This window comes from Psammomys obesus, unplaced genomic scaffold, assembly GCF_907164565.1.
Source record: "Psammomys obesus unplaced genomic scaffold, mPsaObe1.curated_primary_1811, whole genome shotgun sequence".
NCBI classification, from domain to species: domain Eukaryota; kingdom Metazoa; phylum Chordata; class Mammalia; order Rodentia; family Muridae; genus Psammomys; species Psammomys obesus.
This window is the reverse complement of record NW_026596073.1, coordinates 30,258,219-30,281,037: the sequence shown is the minus strand read 5'-3', so window position 1 is coordinate 30,281,037 and position 22,819 is coordinate 30,258,219. Positions and strand designations below refer to the sequence as shown.

At 36.3% G+C, this 22,819-nt stretch overlaps 1 protein-coding gene across 2 annotated transcripts in view; it reads right to left on the bottom strand.

Moving 5' to 3' along the window:
• Adad1 (adenosine deaminase domain containing 1) overlaps positions 1 to 22,609 on the bottom strand; it is a 32,975-nt gene extending 10,366 nt beyond the window's left edge. The window contains exons 1-9 of one of the 2 annotated variants that reach the window (XM_055626138.1): positions 22,453 to 22,609; positions 21,311 to 21,499; positions 19,727 to 19,894; positions 18,086 to 18,154; positions 14,452 to 14,577; positions 10,239 to 10,362; positions 7,991 to 8,128; positions 6,643 to 6,872; positions 497 to 734 (exon numbers count right to left, since the gene is read on the bottom strand). In XM_055626138.1, coding sequence (XP_055482113.1) covers positions 497 to 734; positions 6,643 to 6,872; positions 7,991 to 8,128; positions 10,239 to 10,362; positions 14,452 to 14,577; positions 18,086 to 18,154; positions 19,727 to 19,894; positions 21,311 to 21,499; positions 22,453 to 22,570 — 1,400 coding nt within the window. In that variant the 5' untranslated portion in view covers positions 22,571 to 22,609. Of the gene's footprint in view, positions 1 to 496; positions 735 to 6,642; positions 6,873 to 7,990; positions 8,162 to 10,238; positions 10,363 to 14,451; positions 14,578 to 18,085; positions 18,155 to 19,726; positions 19,895 to 21,310; positions 21,500 to 22,452 lie in introns of both variants that reach the window. The other variant, XM_055626137.1, reaches the window with a different exon arrangement.
• Between the last annotated feature and the right edge of the window lie 210 nt (positions 22,610 to 22,819).

Below are 22,819 nucleotides of genomic sequence, written 5' to 3'. Positions count from 1 at the left end.
ATTCCAGTTTGTAATCCTAACTACAGGAGTGATTAGATAAAATATTGGAAAAATCATATGCGATTAACATAGCTATCATAATAGAAGGCAATATAACATGTTATAATAGTTTTTACACTTATGTGTCCATATTATTTGGGATAGAATGTTAAAAAATACAGATTTCTAATCTTAGATACAGAAATTCATATTTAGTAGAACAAATTCTATGATTCTGATAAAAGATGACGTTTTAACACACACAGGGTCTAGAGCCAGACTCCTTTGGTTTAAAGGCTGGCTTCATCATTTCTTATATAACTTCTCTAAGCTTATATTACTTAAAAAAAAAAGGAATTTATAGTGAATATGATGTCAGCAACCTCTCCACTCCCAATAAAAATTGTTCAGAATTTAATAAATAATGTATAGAATTGTTATTTTTTTATTTCAATAAAATACCTTCTTTTGCTTAATATATGATTTTTTATTTTAAAGAGAAAGTAGTAATTCTAACCTTTCAGTGATCTTCCCACTTAGGCCATCCACAATCTCCAAAGAATTGTCCCCTTGTGCCCAGTTCAAACTGAGTGATTTGTGGTCCAAGTTTATTTGCAGTGGATATGCAGTGGGCACTAAGCTAATGTGAGGTCTGTTGACCAAGTAAAACATGGGCAGTTTTGAAGTGAGTGCATCATCAACACGTTGATTTATTGCAATTTCTAAGCCTCTAGTGTCATTGCAATTCCCATCACCTAGAAAGCAAAAACAAAACAATTCAGCAAATTTCAGATCAAAAGAAAAGATAGTGTTAAAAAACAAAAGATATTATGGGGGGGATACAAAGTGAATAAAGTATAATTAATAAAAATAAAAATAAAAAACTCAAAAGATAAATGGGAATGGGTTAACTGTAAACAATCCAAAGCTCACTTTTCTTTTAATTTTCTCTATCCTACATCTATCCTCTTAACTGCTATTTCCATATATTTTACCAGAGACAAGGTAATGACAGAATTTTCATTTAAAAAGGCTCAAAAAAAAAAATGAAGTAATACTAGTGAATAAAAGCAGAGAACCAGGGGCTGGAGAAATGGTTCAGGGTAAAGAACACTGTCTGTTCTTCTAGATGACCAGTTTGATTTCCAGCAAATACACAGTGCTTCACAACCTTCTCTAACTTCAGTACCAGAGGGTCTGATGACCTCTTTTGGCTTCCTCAGAAACAGCAAGTCCATGGCACATAGACACACATGCAGGCAAAATATCCACATACATAAAATTGAAAACAACTTAAAAAAGTAAACAAAGTAATGACCCACAAAGAAATGGTACTTTTTAGAGTGATGCCAGAAACTTTGCCAAAAGTTTTCTCCTCGTTCTGTCTTGATTTTCTGGCTTCACAGCAGGACATTTGCATTGGAACATCAAACAAATCTGATTGTTGGAAAAAGTCACTTAATTTTCTATACCTAACCACATATTAACTGTTAGAGGACCACAATGTTCCGGTTTCAGAACACAAAGTAATTCAAAGAATGAGCATTTTTGGCTAATACTATGAACAGTACCAAAAGCTTTGTATTCTCACAATGTTGTTGAGGACAGTAAAGGTGTTCACAAGAGACACTAGTGCTACTCACTTTGGCCATCAAACTACTAAAAGAATGAATCCCAAGAAATAGGAAAAGACTAGAATCCTGATGGCAGGCAGGCAAGGGTGGGGGTTGTCTCCTCAGACAATCCTGCAGGAGAAACAGCTGAGACAATGGTGAGTGGGACCAGACTGTAAAGGGAATGGTTAATTATGCATGCTTCTTGCCCTTTGTTTAAACCTAAGCCTCCTACCAAAGACCCTGAAAACCTTTTCAAAACTACAATGAAGTGTTACATACACTGTCCTTTGCATTCATATTCTTCTAAGTTAACATAGGCGTGGAAGAATCAATATAAAGAACTGCTTTACAGAAGCTTTTCAGTTTCATGAGGTCCCATTTATTGATTAGAGCCTGTGCTGTTGGTGTTCTGTTCAGGAAGTTGTCTCCTGTGCCAATGAGGTCAAGGCTCTTCCCCACTTTTTCTTTGAACAGGTTTAGTGTCTCTGGTTTTATGTTGAGGTCTTTGATCCACTTAGACCTTAGTTTTGTGAAAGGTGATAAATATGGATCTATTTGCATTTTTCTACATGTAACATCCAGTTAGAACAGCACCAAAAGGACACTGTCGTCAAAACCAAACAACAGACTATAGATTGGGAAAGAATCTTCACCAACCCTAGTGACAGATGGCTAATATCCAGAATATATAAAGAACTAAAGGAATTAAACACCAACAAACCAAGTAATCCAATTAAAAAATGGGGAACAGAGCTAAACAGAGAATTCTCAATAGAGGAATATCAAATGGCAGAGAAACACTTAAAAGAAATGTTCAATGTCCTTAGTCATCAGGGAAATGCAAATCAAAATGACCCTGAGATTTCAGTTTACACCCATCAGAATGGCTAAGATCAAAAACTCAAGTGACAACACATACTGGAGAGGATGTGGAGAAAGGGGAACCCTCCTCCATTGCTGGTGGGAATGTAAACTGTACAACCACTTTGGAAATCAATCTGGCACTTTTCTCAGACAATTAGGAATAGTGCTACCTCAAGATCCAGCTATACCACTCCTGGGCATATGTCCAAAATATGCCCAACTATACAACAAGGACATTTGCTCAACCATGTTCACAGCAGCTTTATCTGTAATAGCCAGAAACTGGAAGCAATTTAGATGTCCCTCACTGTAGGAATGGATACAGAAATTGTGGTACATTTACACAACGGAATACTGCTCAACTATTAAAAACAAGAAAATCATGAGATTTGCAGGCAAATGGTGGGTACTAGAAAAGATCATCTTAAGTGAGGTAACCCAGAAGCAGAAAGACACACATGGTATATATTCACTCATAAGTGGATATTAGACATATAATATAGGATAAACATACTAAAATCTATACTCCTAAAGAAGCTAAACAAGGAAGACCCTAGCAAAGATGCTCAATCCTCACTCAGAAGGGCAAACCGGATAGACAACAGAAGTAGGAGAAGACAGGGAAAGGACAGGTGCCTACCACAGACAGCCTCTGCAAGACTCTACTGATTGAGGTTTTGAAGCAGAGGCTGAGACTCATAGCCAAACTTTGGGCAGAGTGCTGGGAACTTACGAAATAAGGGGGAGATAGAAAGAGCTGGAGGGGACAGGAACTCCAAAAGGAGACCAACTTAGCCATAAAACCTGAGCCCTGAGGGCTCTCTGAGCACCTCCCCCCCCCCTAAGGAGGTGCGGTACAGCCTTGCCAGGCCACAGAGAAAGACAATGTAACCAGTCCTGATGAGACCTGATAGGCTAAAGTCAAATAGAAGAGGAGGACCTCCTCTATTAGTGGACTAGGGAAGGGGAATAGGGGGAGGAAAGGAAGGTAGGATGGGATTGCCTGTATATTCCCAGCCACCTGAGCTGGTACAAGATGGCTGTCAAATGACCAGATCTAATTTTGCTGTACCTGTTCCAAACCACTAACCAAATATGTAAAAGAATCAATGTCTATCCTCTTATTCAACATTATAACTACAATATGAATTTACATCATGCAAATGATAAAACTTAACAAAAGCTCTGGTCACCAAATCCGTGATTTGTAAAAATACACATACATTTCCTAGATCCCGTACACATTTATTAAGAACAAAGAGAATCTACTACAGAAGATTTAGAAAAATTTGACATGTGTTGAGGAAGAATTCAAATTGACTGAAACTGGATAGTAAGAACATCAGTCAACAATGCAATCTAAAAAAGTATCAAGTCGTAGTTCCCAACGGATTGTAAGAGAGGACGATGACTGAGTGTGAGTAAACAGGTATTCTTGCCCACAGTTAGTGGGGAGGTGAACCAGGGACTATTTAGTAACATTTTAAAATTTGAATTCTAACTTTTACTTCCAGGATTTCATCTTATAAACATACTTCACATGTATGAATAATAAGTATGAAAAGATCATTCACAACATTTTAGTAACTACACAAGATAAGATACAATTCAGAAATTAATCAACTGGCACCTAGTTAAATAAATTATGATATACATTGTAATACAAAAGGAACAATAAAGAAGTTATTTACATAAACATATGTAAAACTTTCCAAGATTTTATTAAATGATAATGCTGATACAGAAAAGTATAAATTGGATGTTCCTGTTGATATTTATTCAAAATATAAAACATAAAAAAAGAATACATACACTTATTCCAATAAAGTAAACTCAACCATCCATAGAAGAAAAAATAAAAAACTAACTATAATATATGCTTTCACAGAAGTAAAATGGGTGCCTAAGGAACTATAGTGGGAGAGAGACTTTTTGCTAAATCTTTTGAATTACAAATCAAATTAATGTATTTCCTCTACACTTAAAACAAAGCTAATATTAGCAAAATAAATGATAACTATTTTCTGTTTCATTACACGCATTATGAAGTGGAACATACACATTGAAAGGCCAGGTGTGGTGTCACATGTCTGTAAGCCTAGCATTTGAGAAGCAGAGGCTGGGAGATCAAGAGTTTAAGGCTAGTCTCAGTTAGATAGGGGGTTTGAGGTCAGCCTGGTCTACATGAGATCCTGTTACAAACAAACAAACAAACAAACAAGCAGAAAATCAGAGAGATCTCAAGCAAGTTAACAATGTCTCTAAAGGTCTTAGAAAACAAAACAAGCTGAACTCAAAAGCAACAAACAGAAAGAAATACTTAAGGATCCTGATGAATTAATGGCATGAATTAAAGAAAATACAAAGAATAGGTTCTTTGAAAATATAAACAAGATTAGTAAATCATTCACCAAAGTAATCAAAAGACTCAATATAATTAAGCGATGAGACCAAATGCTCATTAGGGAATACTCTGAAAGCCTAGATTCCTAAATGCCAGGAAATTTTCAAGAAACAGGAAGTTCCTTGACATATATAATCTACCAAAATTCAATCAAGAGCATATTAACAAGTTAAAAAAAATCTGTAATGAGCAATGAATTTAAACCAGTAATAGTCTCCCAATGAAGAAAGCCCAGAACTAAATGGAGTCACTATAGAAGTCTACTAGAGCTTTTAAGAACTAATACTAGCTAGTCTACAAGACAGAAAGAGATGAAACACTACCAAGATTGCTCTATGATAACAAAGACCAGACAAAGACACAACACCTATATACCGATTGCCTCAAACAACACAGATGTAAACATTCTCAATGGAACACTTGCAAACCAGACTCAATGACACATGCAGGATGTGTACCATGTTCAGTTGGTTTCATTCCAGGCATTTAAAGATGGATGTTTAACATATACAAATGGATGCTTTATAATACAGAACATAAACTTAGGGATAGAAATCATACCATAATCTCAATAGAAACAGGAAAACCCTTTGACAAAGTTGAGTATATCTAAATGAGGAAAGCCCTGAAAAAATCAGGATAGAAGAAACATTCACTATGTGACAGATTTCCAGCCAGAATTATACTAACTAGGGAAAAACCTTAAAGTGTTTCCTCTAAAGTTAGCAATGAAACAAGGATGTCTACCTATGTACACTTACTCAATGTAGTGTAGAATTTGTACAGAATTTCAAATTCTGTAGCTAGAATTTGAAGGCGGGATAAAAATAAGTCAAAATCCCTATTTGCAAACATGTTTCTATAAACAAAAACCCTAAATAGAGCTGGAAATATGTTTCAGCAGTCAAGTGCATTTATTGTTCTTGCAGAGGAGCCAATTTGGTTCTCAGTATCCACACAGTTGCTCACAAACACCTGTAACTCCAATGCCAGGGTATCTGACACCTTCTCCTGGTCTTTGTGCGCACCAAGAACGCACATGATACATATGCAAACATGCAGGCAAACACTCATACACATAAAAATAAAGAAATCATAAAATACATTTAAAAGACTCTAAGTAGTAGATCATAAAACTATTAAATCTGACAAACACTTTTCTCAAGATAAGTTAAAAATCACTACTATTTCTATACACCACTAACAAACTTGCAGAGAAAGAAATCAGGAAAAGAATCCTATTCACAATAGCTTTTTAAAACAGTATTTAAGAATAAATCTACCCAAGCAGATGAAGTATCTTTGTAATGAAAACTTTAAAACAATAAACAAAGAAATTAAGAAAGACAGAATATGGAAAGACCTCTCATATCCATATATAGGTAAAATATATATTACTAAAATGGATATCCAAAACCAATCTACAAAGTTGATGCTATGCCCTTCAAAATACAAAATGGCATTCTTCACAGAATTAGTAAGGACAATCAGATAATTCCTATGAACACAAAGATCCAAAGAACCAAAATTATCATGAGCAGTAAAACAATTCCTGATCTCAAATTATCCAGTAGAACCATCATGAAAAACAGCATAGTTCATGTGCGCATGCAAGCACCCACACCCACACCCCTGACATGTAGACCAAAACAGAACAGAAAACCAGAATTAGCGCATCCTCTAAGAAAGGAATGCAAGTGTATGCAAAAGCTGTATACTAGAATGTCAAATATGGGGATTTTTTTTCATTGAACAGACCCAAAATGTGCTAAAACTCACCAACAAGTATACTGCTGATATAAACTGGTTGTATAAAGTGACTCAGCAATGCTCCCTGTACACCAAGCACCTCCCATCTTGTCAGCTTGTCACTGGAGGACATACTGTTTACTCTATTAACCCCGTCTGCAGAACAGTAAACAGTCAGGTAAATTTTGCCTTCAACAGCCACATGGAGACTCAGCTCTTCATTGGCTTCAAACGCAGAAATAGAATGTGGATTAAGGCGTCTAGAGAGAGAAAAAAGTTTTAAGAAATACAAAATTGTTAAAAGTAAAATGTGCATCCTCTCAAGAACTGTGCTCTAACTGGTTTAATCTACCAGCACACACTTAATTCTAGTAACATGAACAGATGCAAACACAAAGAAAGTAGGAATGAATTTACTACCCCCAAAATTAATGCAAAACAAGTTACCAAACACACTGAGCTTCAGCAGTTTCCTACTATCATCATTCTTTATATCCCTTTCAACAGAATGGTAAGGCCTAGTGTGGTGGCCCACACCTTTAACTCCAGTACTTGGGAGGCAGAAGCAGGCAGATCTCCATGTGTTCAAGGCCAGTCTTGAACTTCACTGCAAGTTCAAGGCCAGCCAGGGCTATTTACTGAGCTGCTGACCCTTGCCAAAAAATTTACGACAAGCCTTGGCTATATAATGGGCTCAAGCCTGGTCTGGAATACATGAGACCCTATTTCAAAAAAACCAATAATAATAAAAATTTTTGTTCTTGTACTTTGAGAACAGGTTTCTTCTATATAAAAATTTTAAAAACAATAAAATAATGAAATGGAAAATATTTTATTAAAAATGCACCTATGGTAAAATGTTAATAAAATCTAAAGTTATTTTTCTTGAATTTTATCTACCCATAGATCTTATTTTCAAAGCAATTCCTAGAATTTTTATAAAAATGCTGCGCATGGCTGTTTCTAGATGGTCAGGCTAAGGGTGGGTTTTTCTTTTTTCACTGTTCTTATCCGTACTGTTCAGAGTTCATTTTATCTGATAATACAGATTCATCAAAGCAATGACATTTTGACCATAGAACAGTTTTTAATCTCCATATTTGAATATGTATACTTCAAGACCCATAATTTCCTAAAGCTTGAAAAATGTTAAAAGAAAAATTCTATTTTTCAAAAGAATAAAAAGTATTCTTTAAAACTGGTCATAGATCAGAGTGAGTGAAGAGGGAGTAGAGGTCTGTTGTGCCCTGAAGCCCATAGATAACAACTTAAGGCTACACAGAGAATATGGATACACACAAGCTGACTGAGAGGGATTCAGAACATGCATACAATGACCATTCTGCTATCTTTTAAAAACAACTTCCATAATACTTACAATTGTGACTTGATCTGGGCTGATCCTTTAGGCAACTGGTTCATGTAGAGGTAAATGTTGATGTTCTGTTTCAGAGTAAGCAGATTAGAAGCTGGTTCTGTACAAAAGATTGACTTTTCCATCATGGCAGGATTTTTGCTATAGAAGAGTAGAAGCTGTCTATAAAAGTACCTAAAATAAATGTTGTAAATTTAAGTAATAAAGTTTATTGCAGATATATCTTAGTGAATATCAGAACTAAGTGTAACATGAAAAATGTCTCTGTATGTCAAAAGCTTTGATATTGATAAGAGTCTTATAACTTTATCTAGTGAGAATTAAGTCCCTCAAGTTCTGGACTTCTTGGGCTGCTCTGTAGCTTATATTCAAGAGTCACTGCTTCCCTACTATTCCACACTGCACATTTCAGTCTCTAACTATCATATCTTGCAAAGGACCCATTTCTCCAGGTTGCCCCTTTCTTCCTGAGATAGTTCTGACGGGTCCACTTTTTCCTATCAAAACAAGTTACTCCTATTTTATTACCATCACCATCATCAACAGTGTTTCTTAGTGGTGCTGAAGAAAAACCCAAAAGCACAGATACAACACAGGGAACATTACAGGTTGTACTATGAAGTGAAGTAGATATCCTGAAAGACAGCAACTTATCGGTGAGGGACCGATATTACTTTACTTAAAAAAACATCATGACTTTAAGGGATACTGTACTTACTCTCATCACCAGAAATATAGGATTAAACACCAATGTGAAACAATGCCAAGCATGAGAGAAACTTCACACTTGAGAGGTAGCATTAAGGTCAGATAATTCCATCAGCATCAAGGAGGAATGGACAACAATGAGTTACAACGTCCTATTGGGCTTCCACAATAATGTGTGCATGTGTGGAGTAAATGTACATAAGAGTGCACATGCAAATACTGGAACAGGGTGATAGGCATATTCCTCAATTGTTCCTCCCCATTGTGTGGGGAAACTGCTTACAGTTTAGGCTGCGTCAGCTGGCCATTGAGCTCTCAGGATCTGGCTGTCTCCACTCCCTAAGGCTAAAGTCACAGGAACATGCAGCCATGTTCAGATCTGTATTCACATTCTGAAGATTGCAAGTGGGCCTAAAATCTTGCAGAGCAAGCTCACTTCCCCATCTTCCCACCACACTTCTCTAACAACTTTTAAGATTGTACAACTCTTTCCTTATGAAAGATTCCTACTTGCATTGTTTTTCATGTAAAACAGGTCTAAAATTTGTTTTTAAATATTTCAGCAAGAAAAAAAAGAACAACAGTGAAAATACAGAAATTAAACAAACGCAGCAGAATGCCAATAACTGTTCAGTCTGCTTACTTCAACTTGGATTTGATATTTACTATAATGGAAATTTGTCAAGTTTAATGGCTTAAGAGAATAAAAAGTTGGTGTATATTTTGGAAGTAACACTCAATTCCCACTGTTCATGTTTTTATATACAGAAACATCATTTTTGAATCACCTGCTATTCCTTCCTCTTGTAAGGAGCAGAATGATTGATCTGGGGGTGGAGAAGAGGAATCTACTTCAGCCCTTTTCCTTCTCTTGCTTTATCAGTCTAAAGCCGTGGTTCTCAACCTTCCTAATGCTGCAACCTTTACTGCCCTCATGTTGTGGTGACCCCCAAACCATAAAACTATTTTGTTGCTACTTCCTAACTGTAATTTTGCTACTGATATGAACTGTCATATAAATATCTGATATTCAAGATATCTGATCTATAACCCCTGTGAAGGGGTCATCCAACCCCAAATGGGTCACAACCCACATGAGAACGGCTAGTCTAAAGGATACATTGTTTATACCCTGCCATTAAATTGAAGTAGAGTAAGTGAAGAATCTGCAACTGGAAGCCTGTTATTTTTTGGTGCTGCCTTTGGATAAGTATATATAATTTAGAAGTGAAATAAAATCAAACTTACTTTGTGCAAACCTAAAGTTTCACTTTCCAATAACTTTAATCATTCAAAGATGGCATTTCTAACTTAAAAAAAATCTTGTAGGACTCTTAAAACTTAGTTCACAAAGAAGTCATCAAAATCTAGAGAAGACATTGTAATTACCATGGTGCGGTTACCACAACATAAAAATATCAGATGATTTGGATTACAGGTTGTTAAATTCTTTGCTCTCCTATGAGTAAAGCTCCACTTTTAAACAGGGAAACTTCTATGTCATTAATTTGGTCTGAGAATATTAACATAACCTTTACCTTACCTAAGGAGAGACCTTCTTGCTGTAACAACTGCATGAGTATCATGCAGCACCCTTCCATTCGGCTTGATACACTGGCTGTAGTTGTATTCACCTGTGCCTACAGCCACAACCTCATGATGTCCAGCTGAAAACAACAGCAAGTTGTTATTTAACCTCCCTCCTACGTTCAAATTCTACCTTTATCCTCATTTTTTTAATTTTAATTTTTTATTATTAGTTATATTTTATTAACTCTATATCCCACTCCCTTATTCTCTCCCAATCCCACCCTTCCTCCCTCATCTCTTCCCTGCCCCTTTCCAAGTCCACTGATTGGGGAGGACTTCCTCCCCTTTCATCTGACCCTGTTTTATCAGGTATCTTCAGGACTGGCTGCAAAGTCCTTCTCTAGTGGGACTACTCCTCTCTTGGGGTGTGGGGAGGTCAAAGAGCCTGCCATTGAATTCCTGTCAGAAATAGTCCCTGTTCCCCTTACTATGGGAAACCAACTGGTTACTGAGCTACCACGGGCTACATCCGAGCAGAGGTTCTAGGTTATACCCATACATGGTCCTTGGTGGAGTGTCAGTCTCAGAAAAGACCCCTGTGCCCAGATATATTTGGTCCTTGTGGAGCTCCTATCCTTTCCATGTCATACTAACTCCCCTTCTTTTATATAATTCCCTGAACTCTGCCGAAGGTTTGGTTATGAGTCTTAGTATCTGCTTTGAAACACTGCTAGGTAGAGTCTTTCAAAGGCCTTCTGTGGTAGACTCCTATCATATGTCCAATGCAAATCCTATTTGTCTTTCTAAGTGAGGATTGATCATCTTACCCTGTGTCCATTTTCTTGTTTATCTTCTTTAGGTATATAGATTTCATTATGTTTATCATATTTTGTAGGTCTATATAAGTGAGAATATACCATGTTTATCCTCATTTTTAAAAGTTTATTTTTTATTTATGTGTATGCATACATCTGTTTTCATGCCACATGTATGCCAGTGCCCAAAGAGGCCAGAAGGTGTTGGAGCCCTTAAAACTGGAGTTTCAGGTAGCTATGAGTTGTCGCCCAAAGTGGGTGCTGGGAAACAAACTCAAGTCCTCTGCAAAAGCAGTAGTGCTCTTAACTACTGAGCTATATCTCCAGTCCCTATAGCCATTTTTCAATCAGATAATAACAAGAAAAGTAGTTCCAGGGGTCTTAGAGTGTTTTCAGAAATGAAATTTAAAAAGTAGTTAGCTCAATATAAATGGCAACTGTCTTATGTCATAGTACATCATGTATTTTTAATACAAGCAACATAATTACCAAATAACCTTAACTTTCACTATGTATACAGCTAACAAGGCTCTTCTGTCCTGAACACTCTCTGTGATAGCTCTGATTTTCATCAATCTACTCAAACTCTCTATAAACTAAATTATTTTTTTTTCTGTTCTATTGCACTGGTTTATTTTAAATAAAGTAAACACCTATGTATTTCTCAGTAGTTTTTTTCCATTCACATTTTACTTTGCTCACACCTGAAATTCCATACTTTAAAAATGTGCAATTCAAACTGGCAGTCTTTTCTCCTCTCACATCCCGATCATGGATCCTTTTAAGAGCCTAGTGGGCAGCTCATTGCTTTTCCTCCAAAAATAACAACAAAATTCTAAATATCTTTCTCTTTCGAACTTTTGCTTCCATGTTGATGATTTCAGATAATCTCTAGTCTCAGCCTTTCAAACAAAGTTCAATTTACATTTGCAATCTGAAGGACTTAATAATTCAACAGAAATTAGAAACATCCCAGTGTGTACCAGGTCTGAATAGATGCTAGTTAGGTTCAATGTTGAAAAAAACATACTTCTACTAAGCAAGGGGGTAGGGAGGCTAAACACACCCCAAACTGTAATCTGTGCTTTGAAGGAAACAATTATGGAGCTGATGTGAAAAATAAGAGGCCATCATGTAAGGTAGGTGCTGAGTTAAAGCTGCAACCTAAGGGGGTAAAGGGCATTCACCTCAGAAGAAATCATGCAAGTTATCACCCTGAGGAAACAGGCTGTCAGCAGAGCTGCCCTAGAAATTGTGTGTAGGTGTGCAAGCTGCATGTGTGTGCATGTACAGAAGCCAGAAGAGGATGTCCAGACTGCTCTTCATTGCTCTCTGCCTGTTCCTCTGATGCAGGGTCTCTTCCTGAACCTGGGGCTTACCTCTCGGCTAGGCTGGAAGCCAGCAAGCCTCAGCAATCCTCTTGTTTCCACCCTGCCTGGAACTGGGGTTACAGAAATTTAAAGGGAACACCTAGCTTGTTGTATGGTGTTGGGGTTCAAATTCTGGTCCTCATGATTGCTTTTAGCTGCTGAGACATTTCCCCAGCCCATTTCATTGTGAAATGTGTTCAGAACTGACATCAATGGTGAGCCCTGTGGTACATAACTGACAAAAGCCTATCTACATGAATAGCATGCCAAAGTCAGAAAATATTTTCTCATTTTTTATTATGGTATTTTTCAAACAAATTTTGCTTTTGATTTTCCTCCTTCAGTCCACTTCTCTATGTTACTGCTTTCCACCTCAGTAGGTTGCTTTCTGCTTTTATGTCACACGTATCCTTTTGCCCCCTACTCCTCTTCCTTAATACTTTTGTTTCCTCTTGTGGTCTCCTATCTAGTTTCAGAACCTATACCCACTCCCACTTATTTACACACATACAAGCACTAAAGTTAAAATCTGCATGTGGGCCTTTATCAGCTCACTTAATAAGTACTTTCCAGATCCATCCATTTTCCTGTTAGCTTCTTACAACCCAACTAAAATAACAGGTGAGTAAGGTATTGAAGTCTCAGAGTACAAATGAGTTATTGCAGGAATGTTCACTTGATGTCCCTCAGATTTTACCAGCCCACATACACACTTGTACTTCCTAAAACATTTTTATTCTTTCTTACATTCTTCATATAGCTTCTTGTCACTTTCAAGAATTTCTGTGCACCTGGAGACACTATTCTACCATGTGAACTTGAAGTGATGGTTTTTATTGATCCTGTTATATTATTTCTACCTTCAGATTATCAATTTAAATATGGATTTTCTCTTTTTGCTCATGTTCCCAGTTCTTCCAGAGGAATTCCAATGTAACAGCTTCAACTGTGATTATCCAAAATCTAAATATCTTTTGCATTATCAATCTTATTAAATCTAATTTTTTTTACTAGCTTTTAAGTCACCTTGTAGTCTAATACCATATCTTATCAATCTAAATATCAATCTTATCAATCTAAATAAAATATTTTATTTTACTCCTGTACATATACAACCATATATTATCAATAAATTCACCTCCTTGTTGTCCCAATAAATATTTTCCACCACTCTTTTTTCTCATACCTTCCTATGTCTAAAATATTTCCTTTCCTCTACTCAGGGAAACCTCACTAGCATTTAAAGTCTCAGCTTACATCTTGCCTGTTGCAGATTATCTATTCAGTTACTTCTATCTATAAATTCTTATAACTTGTTTTTAAAGATATAGCCTAACTATGTAATTCCAGGCAGACCCTGACGTTATGAACCTCCTGTCTCAGACTTCTGAGTTCTGGGATTACAAAAGGGTGTAGCACATCCAGCTTCTCACGCATGCTTGCATGATTAAGCACAGTTTTTTGTTGTTGTTGTTAAATTTTTTTCACCATCTTAAACTAATATATATATATATATATATATATATATATATATATATATATATATGACATATATAATGTATCTTATAGCAAAAATTGTTTCATCAACATCTTGAATACAAAATTCAAACTCTAAACATTAAAAGGCAGGATAAAGTTAAAATAGAACTGTAACATCAAAATGTCCACAGGAACATACTCTTGAATATTTTGATATTTTCTTACTTGAAAATAAACATGCTAATTTTTATAGCTCTCTCTTAAGTGTCTGCTATAATGAGGGTTGCTATGGAGACGATCTTGCTTCTGATTGGGAAAGGTTTAATTGTTAGGCCTTTCATTATTCTGCAGCTCTCTATTGGTTTCTATTCAGTCCATTTAGGCTCCACCTTTAAGAAGCTTTGCATTTAATGACTCTCCTACAGAAAAGATCACTTCAAATCAATGTAAAATCACTGTCTACAGAAGCAACGATAATTAACCAAATATTATGAAGTGCAGTTCAAATCATTAAGGTATTAATTTTTCTGAAAAGTAATATATAACAAATACATGGACTTACCTCTTTCAATAATGAAAGCAGCCAATGAACTGCTACATTTCAGATATTGTGAGTGACTAGAAATTAGTTGACCAAATGTTTCTTTAACAAGTTGTGAAATCTTTGCATACTGGACTTGTCTCCCTTCTAGAAAAAAATAAAAAGCAGTACAAATTTCAAGAGCACTACTATTTTTCTAAGAGATGTCTTATTTTGCAGTTACATTTGTTTGTTAGTAATTTATAGAGATATGTAGACAAATTTACACTTTTTGTCATGGTTATTAAGAAGATAAATTACAGCACTTTGTGAATAACTTCTTATGAATGATGCCAGTATTAACCTTACTACCTGAGCATTACAGCTAAGTCCATTCTTTGTATTAACTTAGCCTTGAACACTGAAGGTTGCTGTTTATTGGTTTTAATTCTCTTTAATGATTCCAAAAATGAAAATACATATGGTTTGCAATTACTTTATGTCTTATTTTATGATATAAAAGGAACACTGAGTCAGGCAATGGTGGCACATGCCTTTAATCCCAGAACTAAGGGGAACAAGCAGGATAGCTTGGTCTACAGGACAGCCAGAGCTGTCTTGAAAAACCAAAAGGAAAAAAAAAAAAAGAAACAACAAACAAACAAAAAACCCACTGAAAATTAGTACCAACAGAATACAAATTATGAATGTGGCAAGAAAATGTTTTGCAGCATATTAAAAATATCATAAAGAGCATTTGAGGCTCATCAGTGTGTAATAGAAGATGAAAATATAGCTCAGTGGTAAAGTGCTTAAAATATTTTCCTGGGTTCAATCCTGAACACCACAAAAAACAAAACAAAACAAAAAAAAAAAACCCTCAATATACTAAAACAGCTCTTCATCTTAATTTAAAGATTTATACATAGGCCTGTTTTTCTGTATGTGTGTGGGGGGGGGGCATGGGGACAAGAAGAGGGTGTGAGATCCCCTGGAGCTGGAATTACAGGCAGTTGTGAGACACCCAATGTGTGTGCTGGGAATAAGGGAACCCTTCTCCACTGCTGGTGGGAATGTAAACTTGTACAACCACTCTGGAAATCAATCTGGCGCTTTCTCAGACAACTAGGAATAGCGCTTCCTCAAGATCCAGCCATACCACTCCTAGGCATATACCCAAAAGAGGCTCAAGTACACAAAAAGGACATTTGCTCAACCATGTTTGTAGCAGCTTTATTTGTAATAGCCAGAAGCTGGAAACAGCCCAGATGCCCCTCAACTGAAGAATGGATGCAGAAACTGTGGTACATCTATACAATGGAGTATTACTCAGCAATGAAAAATAAGGAAATCATGAAATTTTCAGGTAAATGGTGGGACCTGGAAAGGATCATCCTGAGTGAGTTGTCCCAGAAGCAAAAAGACACGCATGGGATATACTCACTCATACAAACATACAACATAGAATAAGCCCACTAAAATCTGTACATCCAAACAAACTAAGCAAAAGAGAGGACCCTAACTAAAATGTTCAATCCCCATCCTGAAAGGCAAAGAGGATGGACATCAGAAGAAAAAGAAAATAGGAAACAACCTCAGAACCTGCTACAGAGGGCCTCTGAAAGCCAGAAGAAAACAGGAAACAACCTTGAAACCTGCCACAGAGGGCCTCTGAAAGCTTCTCCAGTATAGACTGTCAAAGCAGATGCTGAGCCTGATGGCCAACTGATGGGCAGAGTGAATGGAATTCTATGTAAGAAGTGGGAAATAGTAAGAGCTGGAGGGGACGGGAACTCTACAAGGAGAGCAACAGAACAAGATAATTTGAACACAGGGAACTTCCCAGAAAATCATACTCCAACCAAGGACTATTTGTGGAGATGACCTGGAACCCCTGCACAGGTGTAGCCCATGGCAGTTCAGTGTCCAAGTGGGTTACATAGTAATGGGAAGAGGGACTGCCTCTGACATAATCTGATTGTCCTGCTTGTTGATCACCTCCCCCTGAGGGGGGAGCAGCCTTACCAGGCCACGGTAGAGGACAATGCAGCCACTTATGATGAGAACTGATAGACTAAGATCAGAAAGGAGAGGAGAACCTCCTCTATCAGTGGACTTGGGGAGTGGCATGCATGCAGAAAGGGGAGGGAGGGTGGGATAGGGAGGGAAGGAAGGAGGGGCTTATGGGGCAATACAAAATGAATAAAGTGTAATTAATAATAAAATAATAAAAAAATTGGAAAAAGAACTCAAGTCGTCTACAAAAGCAGAAAGTGTTTTTACTGCTGATCCATCTCTCCACCTACCTTTTTCTTACATTTGGCTCCAAAACTTAAGCTCCCAAGCTGGACTCTACTTCTACATTATTTTAAAAACTATATCCTTTCTGACTCATCTACTATGACCTGTTTTCCCAGGGTAATGTGATCTAGGTTATTTATTGTTTGCAATCTATCCCCTTGGTAATTAAAAATGTTTACAAGGGATAATAGGAATGGCAAAACCTCTTCCAACATTATGCAACCATTCTTGTGGTCTGAGCCCTCAAGGCTGTTCATGAAGACTTGCACTTTGAGGTCAAGTGTCTATACCCATCCATCTCTTGGTGGACTTCTGTCTTTTGCCTTTTGAATGTGCTTATTTTACCTGTTCTGTTCATGAAAACACATGGGCATTTGAGACTTCTTTGTCTTAGAAAGATGAACAGAATAACAATGCTGAGAGGAAAAAAAAAGCCTAATTAAAAAGAAAAAAAACATGAAAAAATTTCATTTTACAAGTACCTTAAAGTCTGAAGTCTCTTTCAGATATCATAAGTATAGAAATTAAGAAGAATGCCCTGTTTTCAAGGAGACAATAGTCTGCCAGCCAAGGACACAACTGCTATATAATACTGAGTGACAGTGTCACAATGAAAGAACAGAGGTTCTAATTTAATAAATACTTTCTGTGTGCCAGGTACTCATTATTTTATGCCTATCAACTCAATCCTCACAATAATTTGATGAGGTAATTGCTGTAATGAGAATTTTTAAAATGAAGAAATTAAAAGTACAATGAAAATTAATTAGTCCTTGATCACATGAATAGTAACTTCAACTGAAGATGTATATACACACATATATATATATACAGATAAATGTGTATGTATATGATTTTTAAAGATTTGTTTTTATGTTTTGTCAGCATGTACATATGTGTACCATGTACGTGTCTTATTAATATACTTCCTTATTAAAAGGACCCATCCCCGGTTATTTGTGTGGTTCTGACAAGTGAGCCAAACTTCTCACACCATGTAGGTTAGTACTGTACCACCATGCTATGCCCAAGACCCCTCTTACATTTTTAGACAAGTCTCATTAAACTGCCAGGCTGTTTGGTGGAGTGGCCAGCTTTGAGTTTGCTATTCTCCTGCCTCAGCTCCCAGAACAGCTAGAGTTACATATGGCTAAACCATCAGAACTGGATCAAATCCATTTTTAAATATTTCCTCATTTCCTCCAACCTCATTTCTTTCACTACAAGTAATTTTTAAAGGAAAAAATACCCTTTTAATAGAAGCATGAAAGGTCTGAATAAAATGTTAAAATATATTTTCATAACTGTGCATTTTAATTTTTCATTGGGTTAATCTTCAAAACACAACACTAAAAAAGAAAAGAACATAGCTTACCATATTGTACTTTAGAAACATATGCTGCTTCAGGTGTAACAACAGGCTCTGCAGGGATAGGAGGCGGTCCTGAAAGCAAAACCAAACAAAAACATAAGGAGACAATAAGGACACCATAATAAAGAGCTGAGAGTTAGCACTTTATTCTGCAGTAATAGTAACCCAAGAATGCAATCCCCCCCCCCCAAATAACCCAGTTCATCCCTAAAACCAAGAAAAGCTCATGGCATACCAGAGGGACATGTAAGGAAAAAAAATCAGAAAAATTTAAATAAAGAGGTTCTGGAAGCTAGGGTTTTTTTTTTTTTTTTTTTTTTAACTTAGATAAAAGAAAGCAGAAAGTACTCCTCTAGACTACTTTTAAGATGAAAAACCAGCTAAAGATATAGAAACAAGCAAGGAAAGGGTAGTGATACAACCTGAGACCTCATACTAGAGAAAATGCTAACTAAAGTTAGATACATTCACCTTGGACTTGAGAAAAGTAAGCTGAAAACTTAGAAGGAAGATTTAAAATCTATTTACTCAAGAGTATTTTGGCTCAAGCAGAAGAAAAACTAAAGACATTAAATTCTGCTTATTATGAACAAATAGTCTAAGTAAAACAAAACTGTACAAGAAAAACTTCATTGTAAAATACCAAGTACAAACAGCTAAACAGTTAAAAAAGTAAAAACCAAAATTAAAATTAGAGAATCCACATGCTCAAATTCAAAACCTATTCCAAAACTATGTAGTGAAAACAAGAGGACACTAATGAAAACAGTGTATTACTGGTATCAGGGCGGACACATAGGCAAGAATGCCCAGAAAGGCGCCCAGAAAGACATAATCCACTTGTTTTTAACAGGGTACGTGCTAAGGGCATTACAAAATACAAATGCTCCTGGCAAAACTACTATTCACAAGCCAAAGAATGACATTGGACACTAACATCGTATACAAAACTAAAATTTATCAAAGCTCTTAAATGTAATAGCTAAAACTATAAATCTCTAAAAAGAAACCACAGTGAGAAAACTTTATGACACTGGATTTGGTGGTAATTTCTTGGGTATGACACCAAAGATATAGACAACAAAAGAAAAATAGATTTATAAAAACTAAAATGTTTATACATCAAAGGTACTATGAACAAAGTTGTACATCATATATCTTTAAATTTTTTCTTCATTATTTAATTAATCACTTTACAGCCTGATCACAGACCCCTCCGTTCTCACCTCTCAGCCCTACCCCCTCACATACCCAGAATAGTTATAGATTTAAAAGCAGTAACAATAGAATTGAAAATGGAAGAAATGACTTAAACATGATTTGTCTCTCCTCCTTAAAAAGATAATATCAAATGAACACATGAAAAGTTTCTCATCATTACACATCAATAAGAAAATTTAAGTCAAAACCACAGAAGATACTACTCTTACATCCTTTAGTATGACTACTGGCAAAACATAATTATATATTCTGGTGATGAAAATACAGTATCATTGTAGCTATGAAACATTCCAGAAAACAGCAATTGAGAGAAATTATTCAAATTATGTCACTTCATAGTTGTTAAGACTTTTTAAACATAAGTCTTTCACAGACTTCTGAAAAACAACACATAGTCAAACACAAATAGTCAGCTGCACTTACCTGCTGGTTCTAAAGCTCTTGGCTCAGGCTCATCCAGTTGTAAAAGTTCATCAAGAGCTAATTTTGCTGCGTTGGATCTAGATTCCTTTTTATTTTGTCCCAGTCCTGTCTTGTACTGAATACCATCCACCACAGCACAAAAAGCAAAATATGGTCCCATAACATTACCTTGAAAAAGAATCCAGAATGAGTGCTATAATCATTCACAGTATATTCTTATAAGTAATGTCTGAATGTTAGTAAAATATTCCAGTATAAAATTCTGGAAAACTATTTAGTATTAAATGACCTCCTTTATATTTACATGTTATACTAATTGTTTCTAAAACATTCTCTCAACATTTTACTAGGAACTTAAGTCCGTATCTGGCTAATCTTGCTTCCTCCCCTCCCTTACCTAAACATCTCAATTTACCATTTTTCCATGTTTACCTGTTATTTCCAACTAAACTTATTAACCCAAATAACATTTTACATTCTTAGCAAGTAGTTCAAGTGATTCTTATGCATATTACATACATAAAATTTGTTAGAAATGTTCTGTATCAGAATGCTGAGCTTTGAACCTTAATTTGTTTATAACCTAGGTTCACAAACTTACTTAATCAGATTAAGATCACAAAATGAATAGCAGTGGCAATCCTCAGAGCAGTGAAACGTTTTCATTGGGAATTTTTATCTTTCTTACTAATAGCTTACATTTTCCAAGGGTGATCTGAGAATAATGTATGAAAGCTAAAATGTTAAAGACTGAGACCACAGTTTACTTAATGAAAATAATACATTGCACATTTTGTCATGTTAAGTTTACTGGTATTTTGCTCAAAGAAACTTATGAAAAGAATCCTCAGTAAAATTTCCAGAGCTTTAGCCTATGTTGTAGAGATACCATCTTTAAGATAGATACAGGCAAAAGTTGAAAAATACAGAAACAAAATTGTATGTGTGCACCCAAATATTTTAAAGCTGTGATTTTACTATCACATCTCAGTCAATGCTGCTTCTTTTTTTCTTTTCTTTTTCTTTCTTTCTTTTTTTTTGAGACAGGGTTTCTCTGTGTAGCCTTGGCTTTCCTGACTCAATTTGTAGACCAGGCTGGCTTCAGACTCACAAGCACTTATTCTCTTATTTTTCCCAAGTTCCTAATGTTCTCAGAAACTGTCCACAACATGGAGATTAGAAGCCTCTTTCTGCTTGTAACTGATTATACTCCTGTAGCCTTCCACAAGTATAACAGGGTAGTAAGTGTTTCATGTTTAAGGGTTTAAAGGAGAGTGGTAGAAATCACAGACACGATAAGTAGAGGTGCCATCAATCATGCAAGTGACCTTTTCTTATCAAATCCTGGAATTTCAGGGGCCAAACTTGACCATATTTTCCTTAGGTGTCACAATCGCAGATTTCAGGACAAATGCTTAACATCACTGGAAGTGGGTGTTTATTGCACAAATATTTGCACCACAAAACAAAATACCTATTAATCTAACACTGCATGTAATATGTAAATGCAGAACCTGCTTATATGCCCTACTTTTACTGAAAAAAATTTCTATGCTCAGATAAATGACACAACTTTGAACTTGCCTGTTGTTACAGTTTCCTTAAGGTCAAGCTGAACACGCTGCATTTGTGCAAACTGGTGCAAGGCTGACACAGGATTTATCTCTCCACGTTTGTACTTCATTATAAATTCCTTAGGTATTTTTTTTGGAGGAAGGACAGGATTTGAAATAGATGAAAGACCTTTGGAAAGCAATGGCTCTGGAAAATTACCTAAGGACAAATGTTTACACTAGTCAGTTTGGTTTAAAGAAAATGAGCACAAAGTACTAAACCCTTCTAAATAAGCATGTGTTTTTCCTCAAGTTCTTACTAGACAGTCTGGGCACATATATAGGCACAACCTGTTACTGTATATGCCTTTTGGCATACTTGGGACATGTACAGAAATATCACTAATGAGAGAAAAACTAATGGAATTTTAGTGACGTCTTCAGAGATAAGTCATTTTTACAGATGAGATCACTAAGGCCTAGAGTGGAAATTATATAGATCGGGTTTTGTTGGGACTACAATTTAGTTTTGTGTTCCACTCTTATGCCTGTCCCACGGAGGCATTATAAGCTCTCTAATTCCAATTCAACCTAAGTTTTACAGTTTGCTTGCCTCTGCGTTATGTTATACTAAGTGATATGTAGACTATAACATCATTATTAGTTTAGTGCTTTCCCTGACACCTCATGGCGGGGGGAGTGGGTGTAAGTCATACTAAATAATTCAACAGTGAAGGTGGAAATTAATAAATGATCAGCAGGCCAGGCACAATGGCACACACTTGTAATCCCAGCACTCAGGGAGGCAAAGGCAGGTGGATCTCTATGAGTTCAAGGCCAGCCTGGTCTACAAAGTGAGTCCAGGATAGCCAAGGCTACACAGAGAAACACTGACTTGAAAACCTAGATAAAGATAGATAGATAGATAGATAGATAGATAGATAGATAGATAGATAGATAGATAGATAGAGACAGATAGATGAATGGTCTGCAAAAAGAGTTCTACAGCCCTCCTATTATAAGTCATAGCTATTAACTTCAAATGGCACATGACCACACACGATAGACAGATACACATACCTACATACACACACACACACCACTTAGCACTTACTGGCATTCCCAGCGTCTTAACGAACCAATGTACTTCTACAAATAGGAATCAAGTTGTACCTGTCACTTGTGTAACCTTGGATGCCATATTCGACAGGTTGCAACTTTCGGAGGAATATCCGGTGGGCAAAGTTACCGTCTGAGCTGATGACTGAACTGGTAAATTCTTTTTCAGCATCTGAGCAAAGCTAGGGACCCTGGAACTCTGAAACCAGTCATTGTTTCCAGAAGTTTTCTCACCTGTGTGGGATGAAATTGCCAGATGACTAAAAACCTTGGTAAACAAGTTCCTGGAAGAGGAACCCACCAAAACCTTTGATTCCACTGTTTTGTTTTGTTTTCACACACCTATGCTCCCAGTGGCTACAGACACACCCCTCTTTAATTGACCTCAAAGCTGGGGCTGTGTTTTAACAATGAACTTTTC